This window comes from Mastigoproctus giganteus, chromosome 14 (genome assembly GCF_048544385.1).
Source record: "Mastigoproctus giganteus isolate SK-2022 chromosome 14, ASM4854438v1, whole genome shotgun sequence".
NCBI lineage: Eukaryota > Metazoa > Arthropoda > Arachnida > Uropygi > Thelyphonidae > Mastigoproctus > Mastigoproctus giganteus.
The window spans coordinates 83,949,168-83,959,898 of NC_143588.1; the positions used below are offsets into that span (position 1 = coordinate 83,949,168).

At 36.9% G+C, this 10,731-nt stretch overlaps 1 protein-coding gene across 1 annotated transcript in view; it reads right to left on the reverse strand.

Annotated features, from left to right (window-relative positions):
• Positions 1-9,617, reverse strand: part of LOC150075305 (putative nuclear hormone receptor HR3) — a 163,025-nt gene extending 153,408 nt beyond the window's left edge. The window contains exon 1 of the mRNA XM_090389177.1: positions 9,548-9,617. Coding sequence (XP_090245303.1) covers positions 9,548-9,617 — 70 coding nt within the window. The remainder of the gene's footprint in view (positions 1-9,547) is intronic.
• Positions 9,618-10,731: the final 1,114 nt, after the last annotated feature.

The window sequence follows — 10,731 nt, forward strand, 5'->3', positions numbered from 1 at the left end:
TAATATCCTTTAATAACCTCTCTGTATCGATGGATATTATTATAAATTTAATAAAGATATATGTTTTATTACGGATAAACGTAATACGGTTAAAACGTAAAACTTATTACGGATAAAAAAAAATCATATTCTGTCTTCCGTTGGGGTTATAAGTTCGCTTTCCCAGGAATAACTAAACGAGTTTCTTCCTGTTAATATTCATTGGCTGAAGGTATTTTACGTTATTTCAGATACCCATACTCCTCAAACTTTGTACATGGTATAAATAAACAGTGTCGGACTGGCAGATTTTCCACCTATGGCTCCCAACAATTTTGGCTCCATTTGGATCAGTTATGTGATGAGTATTAGTCGATTACCCAAAATTGCTTTCGGCTCCAGCGGCAATGGCCGTCTGGATGCCTGGGCCAATCCGCCCCTGTAAATAAATAAATTTTCTGTTTATACTCTGGGATGCATCTAAATTAGTGATTTTGATTTGTCTTTTCCTTTGCCCCTCCTGTTTTTCCTTCGATTACTTTTTCTCCTTTTTCCTTTGGCTACTGCTTTGAAAACCCTAGTCTTAATGTTGGGAATGTGGATGGAGTCCTTTATTCTCATTTCACCTCGTTCTCAATCTAAACCGTGAGTCTCTACTAAACGCTTTCTAATCCTGTGCCAAGGCTGTCAAAGAGATAAGAATAAAACGCATCACTGGCTTGCATCCAAATTCTCACCTTCCCTTTCTGCTTATGCCATGGGAAGAAACAGATCATTAGCAAAGCCAAAATTGATCTTAAAAAATCCAAGATTAGAAAACTTACTTCATTCCCAAATAGAAGCTGCACTTTTTCAGTGCCTTACCAAAGGCGTCGATCTCAACTTCTGTCCATCCTTACTTCCAGACAACATTACAGCAACATACTTAGAGATAAAGCTGACCTACTAACGTCCTCACTCTTCTTCAAGTCCTGCATTGGCAATCTTAGCAAATCTCTTCTATGTCTATGAAACTTTACTCTGTTTTCCTGGTACTTTAGCCAGAAAAAGATCAGATGAATCCAAAACAACCTTGATACCAGGAAGCCTTCTGGTCCTTCCTGGGTTACTAGAACAATGAAAGAGACACCATTAGAACTAGACGAACACCTGGAGAAAATTTTGTATCTTGTATGTCCCTTTTCTCCTTCTACCGCATCTTTTTCTTATAGCATGGAAATATTTCTAAATCCGACCTTCTTCTAAAAAGGAAAATAAATTTTTGTCATCCAGTTAGCATCCTGCTTCCTCTTACTTCGACCTTTTCTAAAGTAATGTAGAAATCTATCAGCAGACTTCTACACTGAAACTTCCACCTAATAATTTCATCTGATGGTCAAACTACGTTTTTAGTATGAGGGTCAGTTTTCTCTGCGGCTGCTCTGCAGGTGACTAGTTATTCTTAAACGTTTTTACCAGTGAGAGAATACTTGAGAGTTGCGTTTTCGCCCCACGACCTTCCTTATAAATATTAATTGCCTCACTGCGAACCTCCTAGCCAGCAAATGGTTGAAAAATACTGGGTAAATAATCTGATCTACTGTATGTTCTCATACAGTATGATCTCATATATAATGTTTTGACACGTTTTTAAATGAATGTGCAATTGGAGTTTAGCTTTATTTCTCCCACATCTTCCGTTTCCCTCATATCTCTGGTATACTGGGTAGTCAAATGTGACACCATACGTCTCTCATGCATCTAGCAAGGGATGGACACCACATGTGATCAACACCACAGCAAAAAATATCAACTGTTACGAGACATATTGTATGTGGACAACTTTAGTATATAGCATTATTAATTTAATAATACATTAGTGAAATTTAGTGTTTGCTTCATTGATATCGTGCCAAAATGTGAAAAAAAGGAAGGATTACACTATACACATGTACTATTGTGTAATTGAACATTATCCTCATGATTATTTGTAATCAATAATTCTATTTGTGAACGTACCTTTCATCTAACTCACGTGTGAGAAATAATACACAAGCTAGTTGATATACTCAGTGGGTTACATTTCAGGTGCGTTATATTTTTTTTCTTAAATCGTTTGATTTTTTATTTCTATGTGATTAACAGAAGTAAAAAGTGAATTAATTATCTCGTTAATTAAAAATACTATTTCATTATCTAATGATATGTAAAAATAATTGTTTTTCGCTTCACTGGACATACCTCCCAACGTTCCACATTGTTTCTGTGCAAGTCACATTGACTTGCACAGAAACGAAGGCCATTTGCTTTTGTTATCAGTTTACTAAATACACAAATCACGAATTATTACTATTTGGTTTATCGTCATGGTATAAATAAACCGTGTATTTCAATATTTGTATTTCAATTTTTATTAAAATCCCGGAAGAAATGAGTAAATGCATTACGAAAGCTTTGACATGATACTACGATTGTTTTATTTACTGAACCACAGAGCTCGAAATACGTTCCCCATTCATTCTTACAATCAGTGCACGGCAACAAACATAACATCCAGTGCTTCAGCTACAATACGAGTGCATGGTATATGGAGCTAGCCTATGTAATACGTAGGGAAAAAAAAAGATATATTAAGTGACGGATTTGTACTGGTTTCAATTTAATGAAATTTGAGAAGGCTTAACGAATAAGAACTAAATATAAAGTTCGTGAAAATCCATTCACTGAATCAAGTTATTACATGCGGATAGACGGACGGATATAGAAAAAAAAAAGGCGCTTTAAGCATACATGCTAACCTTGCTTAAAAATGTAACTTATATGGCAGGACATGTCTAATGCTCAGAAGATCTGGTTAATATTTTTCTTTGATCGCCAAATATGTTACTCATACAGTTTCTACCTTTATGATAAATGCTGACCGCTGAGAAACACTACATCTAATGCAAACAATACAAGCCAAGCATCCAGGAATATTTGAGTGTTGTGTTGTATTCTTGTTGATGTCCTACATATGATTACCACATATTCGTTTACTTAAAGAAGCTATGAAAGGTCAATAATGTGAAGGTAACGGAGTGGTTTAAAGAGCCGTCGCCTGGTTGTAATAGGATTTTAGGCACAATGGCAACTTAGGCCATATTGCGCCGTATATAACATGTCTCTAAATTGTGTGTTCTGCGGTCGATCTGCTGGAAGAAAAACCAGTTTCCCAGAGAAATCCATGCTACCTTCGCCTAAGACCAACTAACTTAGCCACGTTGTGAAAAAGACCTATAAAAATTCCTCGCGTCATTGACGGGATTCGAACTCCAGCAGTCGCCTGAATTCTACGTCAGGAGAACGAACTGACTTACGTAAAATTCGGAGATAAATATCTAACCGGTAATCTTTCATAATCTTTTGCAAGCCAGAATAATAAAACTTTCTCATTTTCTGTTTCATTTAAATAACTTATATCTGGTTTGACGTAGCCCAGTGGTCAGGAGCGAAAGTGCATAGCACGCGTTCTTTGAGTGGACCGGGGTTCAAGCCCGTGACTACTAAATACGATAAATATTTGTATTGATGATTTATTGTAAACTCTACTGACTTGGTTGTTTGTGCCGGAGTATAAACAGAAAATTTATTTATTTAAGTAAGCATAATCCTTTGTTTCCAAGATATCTTTTCGGGCCATTGTTAAAAATTATAGTTATGGTATTTTTGAGATCATTTCTTATTATTTAGGAAACAGGGGAAGACCGATTATAGAGTCCCTTACAAATGTTTGGACAACATTTGGTGACACTTCTTAGTTAGGCTGTCCTTTATCAATGGATGAAATGTTTCTAAAACAGCCGAGAATCTGTAGCATAATAAATTAGTGACAAACTTTCACGTCACCTTACAACTTCAAGCAGTAATGAAATAAATGGTCCCTAATAGAGTGTAGAGTGTGTTTAGTGTCAAACGGCACCAGGGATTCACCCCCCATCTCCGCGTGCTATACATTGTGGGTGTGAAACAGAACACTGTCAATGCCAGAGGTTTAAAAGTATATGGATTTGTATTTGTATTTTGTATTTGTGTAATGTCGTGTACCGTTGTTCATCTGGTCATTTAGCCGCTGTGCCCCTAATGGGACCCAACGTTGCCCCATTCCGCCCCGTGGAGGTAGACAAGGTACACCATTATTATAGTTATTTACTCTGGCAGGTCCTGCCACCTAATTTCCTGAGATTTCAGTGGCAAGGACCTTAAAAAAAAAAAAAAAAAACCGCTATAGATAGGGGTCAGCCAAAACAAAGGGAGTACTAGTTGGGCGATTTAATGTTATTAAGTTTTTGGGTGTAGGGCTCAAGCGATTTGGAGTTTATTCGGACGCTAGTTGAGAAGGGGAGGGAGACTGAAGACTGGGGGGAAAAGATAGAGATGCGGGGTCCATAGAGAAGATGACCCCAAGTCGTGGAGCAGGCCCATGCCCCACCAGAGTGAAAAAGAGGGGTGATGAAGGGGGACACCAGGGGTAATCTCCCCCTCCCGCCGGGGAGTGGAGGCAAAGGATCACGCAAGGGAGCCTGGCTAGGGAGGCCTAATGGCAGCAGCTGAGCTGTGCTGGTGGGTTCTGTCACTCCTGGGACGAAGGAAGGAAGGAAGGAAGGTGGTTTTTTTTTTGTTTTTTTCCTCCTGAGAGGATTGTCATATCCAAGAAGTTTCTTACTTTGATCTTTAATGGGTGGTGTTTGGGTGCCTAACCCGTCTAGCAGTGAAGACAGACTGCGCAAACTCGGTAAAGGCGGCGTAGTGCTGCTCGTCCATTATAATCAGCTCACAATGCCGGGGATTATCTTGGATTTTAGTGGCAAACCTTAGCCGGTGCAACGTTTCGTTATTAATTCTCCAGGTGGTTATTTTTCTATTTTTCTTTTTGGTCCCTTAAGCTCAGAGTCTAGCTGCGCCACCTGTACAATAGGATGATATCCCACTGGACAAAACAGTTGCCAAAGTGCATGGAAAAAAAAAATTCATTCTAATCGGTGATTAACCAATCGAGAAATTATTGATGAATTGGGAATCTTCTTTAGATGATGCTAAGCGATTTTGATTGGCATGCGTCTAGTGTCAGCAAAACCTGTTCAAAGACTGCTGAATGATGACTAAAGGGTAGAGCTCAAAAGAAGAGTAGGTGGATGTATTGTTGTATTGTTGATTGTATGTATTGTTACTGATAATGAAACATGGGTGACTCCAAAACGACCTGTTACCAAACACATCCCATCCAAAACAAAAAAACACGACAGGTTTGGTAAAATGCGAAAACAGAGTCATTTGTATTTTTCCCCCCGACATTCTGGGCATCATTCATTATGAATCTATTTAAAATGGTCAAACGGTAGCTAGGTCTGATAAAGAAGTTCTTATTCCATTGACGGAAATTCAGAAAAATTCCACGAACTATTTGAAAATGGTGGATGGTTCCTCCACCATGACAATGCTCCTGCTCACACCGCACTCTCCATTCAAGAAGTTCTGTGCAAAAAAAAAAAAAAAAAAAAATCCTTTAGTATCATTCCCTCCATATTCACCTAATCTTGCCCCATGTATATATTTTTTTCCTTTTTCCTAACTATAATGAAACTGAAAGGAAGATTTGATGTGTCCAACAAGAACAGCAGAAAACCGAGTCACAGTTAAAGATGTACTGCGATGCTTCCATAAGCGAATGCTGGGTCATTTGCACATCATTAGGGGGAACTACTTTGAAGGCAGCGACCGCTTATAAAAAAATGCTAATGTACCCTTTTTTTAATAGAAAAATAGCCTTAGATCAGACCTGGTGTTCAAACACACTGCCACTGACGGCAGAAATTAGTTGGAAATTTCGCTGAACTTTGACTACACAAAATTAATCCCGGGGTACACAATTATGGGGAGGGAAAACTTTAAAGATATCACACTATCTGCCTAAGTCGAGAAACAAGAAGTTCCGACTATGCATTATTTAACCACCTCGTCTGATAATTCGTCTTACTGTTCCTTCCGATAATTCCTCACTGAACGAACAAAGCGTTCATTACGTCAACCTACGTGTGTTTCACACTTTCCCTTGCAAGGCATGCAGAGATTTAATGTGCCTCTCTGCATGGGTTTAAATGCAAATACGTTTCAAGGCAAAATTCGGTCTGCATCAGTTCCGAAATTGTCGTCGGAGAGTTCCGCTCTCAAATCGAAAGCACTGCCACGAATAATTACGAACTTCGTAACCAAACGGTCGCGTGTCGCAAACCCCTTTGCAGCCAGCCGTAAGAGGAAATGACCTCCTGTTCGCGTCTAGAAAGCAGTGACCGCATTACATAACGTAACATAATGTTCCATCTCTTGTTCAGCAGACACGACTATCTCGGCGCCGCACGTGTTTCACACGTGATAGGATGCTCATACTTGCACCAGACTTCTGGCACTGCGAACCGAACGTGGCTTGGCAGCAATCAGAGGACATTTGATCACGTACAGAATGCGGAAACGAGATAACGCTGTTTGGTATAAACCATTAGTTATTTGGAATTACGCGACTGGTAGTAGAACAAAGAACAAAACAACGAGAACGTGATGGTGACAATCAAAGAACAAATGCAAGAAGTCATCTTGTAGTTAATCATTTATGGAAGTTATCATAAAATCGATATGCACAAGATGAAGTCCTTCACGTGACTATTTCGAAACACGATAAGTCCGAAGGAAATTAGGATTTAAACAAAATTTTTGAGGGTATGGGGGACAGATGTACAAAATAATAATAAAATATTATTATTACTATTTGTTGGAGAAAGATCAATTTTGTATTATGTTTCCATTAAACTTGTATTATGTTTTATATCCTATAAATATATTTTTTCTATATTTTATTTAAAAAGAAGCGTACAATATTTAGTCAATTTTTATGCAGACACATCTATTTTAAATAATAAAGCACTATTTTTTGGCAGTATCGCTGTACATGCATGTAAATCCTGTTCCTAAAAGGACGTACATAACCTCTCTTTAGCTAAAAAAAATACAAAATCTAGTTAATTTATACGTAAATAAATTCATTTTTAAAAAAGAACGATTTATTCCAACATATCTGCACATGTAGGTTTTTTTTTTTTTTTTGGTTTGTTTTTTTACGGTTTACAGATTTATTTTTATTTTTTTATTTTATTTTCTTTTTTAAAACATACCATTCGTCAAGATAAAATATAAATTTACTAAAAAGATACAAAATAATGCGCATATGAAAACATTTACTTACTATTTACTCGACTGAAGCATTTATAACGATGAAAAACGATCAAATTTTACATAGGAATGAAAAATCATCTGTATTTACTTACAACACAAAGCAAAAATATTTTAGTCTTTCATTTCAATAAATATTCTATATTTAAAAAAAAGAAACACAATTTCTACTTACTGTATGATAATAGAGCTTAGAATATTGAATAAACGAGAAATTTATATCATTAAAGTCCATATATAAACATTATGATGTCAGAGCTCGTAAGATTTATTATGGTAGCCTAGGAGCTGATCCTCTGTCGTCTGCTTTGTAAACAGACGATAGGGTTAGCGTGTTTTTGCAGAGCATTTTAATTATGGCTCAATCTTGATTACATTTCTTAGAATGATAGCGATTTTTTTTATTTATTAGTCGATTGAAAGTTGAATTAATTACTGATTATACGCTAGCTAAACTAACATTTTAAAATAGTAAACAGCATTCCTGTTTTTATTCTGAGACGAAAGAGGAATTTTGCAAGATAAATTTACAAGAACACTACCGTATTTCAAAAGTGGTAATAACTTATTTTTTTCTTATGAAGAGTTTATTAATTACAATGCAACCTACCCAAAACATATATACTTATTATAATCAAACAATTATTATTAAAGTATAATTATTAAAGGTTATTTCATTTAATCGAATAATGTTGTTAAAATAAAAATTGCTAAATATACCGAAATGTTGTTGAATGTTTGTCAATTTACTGTTCACTGCGTCTTGATTCGATGTTTGCTTTATATTTCTGTCCAATTCTCTTTCTCGCACCTTCAAATTCCTGTACATTTTTTTATTATTATTATTTTTCCCTGCTGTAAAAATGAAATTTGTCGCGTTTATAATGTCGTCTATGACAGTCGCCTGCTCCATCAAGTCGACTCTATCTATAGCAACCTTCTAACCTTCGTTGCAGTAACAAATAAAGGTTGTTTTTCAATTTCATCCATCTAGGGAAAGCCATATGTCAATAAACGGGATCGTGGATAAACAATAAAAATGTTATAATTCGACTCCGTTTTTATTTGGTGATGGGAGGTAGGAAAACAAGGGTTTTCGTGTTTTCTTCATAGGTCAATCTTAAAAAGTAATTGGGAAAGCATTTTGAGAGTGTGCATTCGCACACATGCAGCTTATTTATCCACTTTCGAAAAGTGCTAAATTTTCCTGTGTGCAATTCCAAAGCACACAGTCAAAAAAAAAAAAAAAAAAAAAGTACAACTTCAGTATTAGAAATAAAATATAAGTGAAATAAAATATTCTTTTAAATATTTTCTTCAAGAAAATGGAACGAAACCGAAAGGCAACCCCATTCTAACTCTGGAATATGGTTAAGCAATAAAACCACAGGTGGAGCTGCAGTAGTTGACAACACGATAGGATGCACCAGCAAACAACTCGCTGTTCTTATACAAATAACGCTGGATCTTTATAATACCTCCAAAAGTATAAAGTTCAAAATGTTTCTGATAATGAAATTAAAAAAGGTCATTGTCTTAAGTCTAAAAACGACCTTGTGTTGCATAAGCTGTTAACTCTTTTAAAGAGAATTTGGGGAAGGCACCTGTTCCCCTCTCGAGACCGTAAACTTAGGTCACCCCATTTTGGCCGATGCATAAACAAGGTCAGGAATAGAGTCTGCACAAGCTTCACTCTGAAAACGGTTTTTCAGTCCAGATGTTTACCACAGGCTTTAGAGACACACTTTGGACACAGCACTGTTTCTGTAGCAGAAACGTTTTGTCTCAGAATTGTTTGTATATACTCAGGGGAAAGTTTTAAATGCACTCAAAGCGTAAGTCTTAAAATCGGCACCGTTTGATTCAGTATCAATAAACAAAACACGTGTTGCGCATTTAGCCCTTCGGCTTTAATGCTGTTCTCGAAATATTTAAATGCTCACTGCTTACTCCTATCCCATATCTGGATCATAAGCCCTATTACGTCACTCGATTAAAACTAAGAAACCGGCCAACTAACTACACACGTGATGAAAACAGCTCTATCTCTAAAGGATGTACGAAATGCAGTTTGTACGAACGTTATATACTGAATTATAAACCAACAACACACGCAAATCTTATTATTATAATTATGTAAAAAAAAACGTGATTTATACGAGTTTCCATATGAATTTAGACAGTATATATATGTATAAGAATAAGCAGCGTTGGATAAACAAATATTTATTTCTAAAATTTTTATTTACTATCAAAATATTCCAACAACAAATAAACTTCTCTCCCCGTGTCATTAACGATATTTCAATATTACCTTTAAGGGATGTACCTTTAATTGATCCTGACGATGTCTGTGGTTGAGTTACTTCCGGTTTAGTCAGGCTTGTCACCCACGACATCGAAACGGCACTCTCCGATAACGCACCAACAGCGGCTAAATCCATTTCAGCAGGCAGAATATTTCACCCGCCGTCTTCCACACAAAACCTTGCGTTTCCTTGCATTAGTGGCTTCGATCACGGACCGGCCGCACCCTAGCGGTTTATCCCTGGCGTTTCCTCTGTTGGCACGATACCACACATGCACGCACATATACACACACACCGCTCAACGCTCCCTCGCACAATGAGGCTTCCCGTTAGACGGCCGGTCCGGTCAACGCGCTCTCCAGCGTTTCGCAAATAATCCGCAAAAAGGCAAACGACATTCTCCGTCACACCTGTTCACTCGGCCAGCTGCCTTCCGTATGAAGTCGAACACGGAGTTCCCAATAGCTCGTCGAGTGCAGGCCACTAGAAGATTCCATCGTAGCAACCCGGGGTGGGAAAGGTATATACGAAATGATGCGAGTTACGCTTGTAGATTTTCGGAGTTCGTCGTACAACGTGGATTCTCTCTCGTTCCCGATGTATACTCATCCATCTGGATTACATAAGTTTATTCTTTCAACTTTGACAGCCGTCAGCATGGATACTCATTAGGTGGGCATAACACAGCGGGGAGTATAGGGAATACAAACAACCAGTTGAATACGAGTGCAAATGAAAAACAGTTTAGCTGTGAATTACCTTCGAACAGCACTTCCTGATAGTCTAGAAAGGCAAAATAACCCATTGTGTGAAACATTTGATAAACTCTTAAATATATATTCTATTATATAAGCAGTGCTCGTATCGTCTTCAAAGTTGAAACTACAAAAATAAAGTTTTTGTATATACTGTATATATTAAAAAATACTTTTCAATACGCACAATATTTCACAGGTCAGTAACGTTTATATTTGATTCGTTTTTATTTCGATTACGTAACTGGTTCATTTTGTCATCTGCCATTTTAATGTTTGCTCAGCAAGGAGTTAAAAATTTATTTTTACAAAAATTGTTTGATTAAACTTTTCAATTCTGAAGCATATTAAACAAACAAACCTCGACTGAAGTCCCTTCTCGTATCTCGAAAACTACTTCGACATGACACTGCGAGCAAATAACCAAAATAATAGAAGGATATGATATG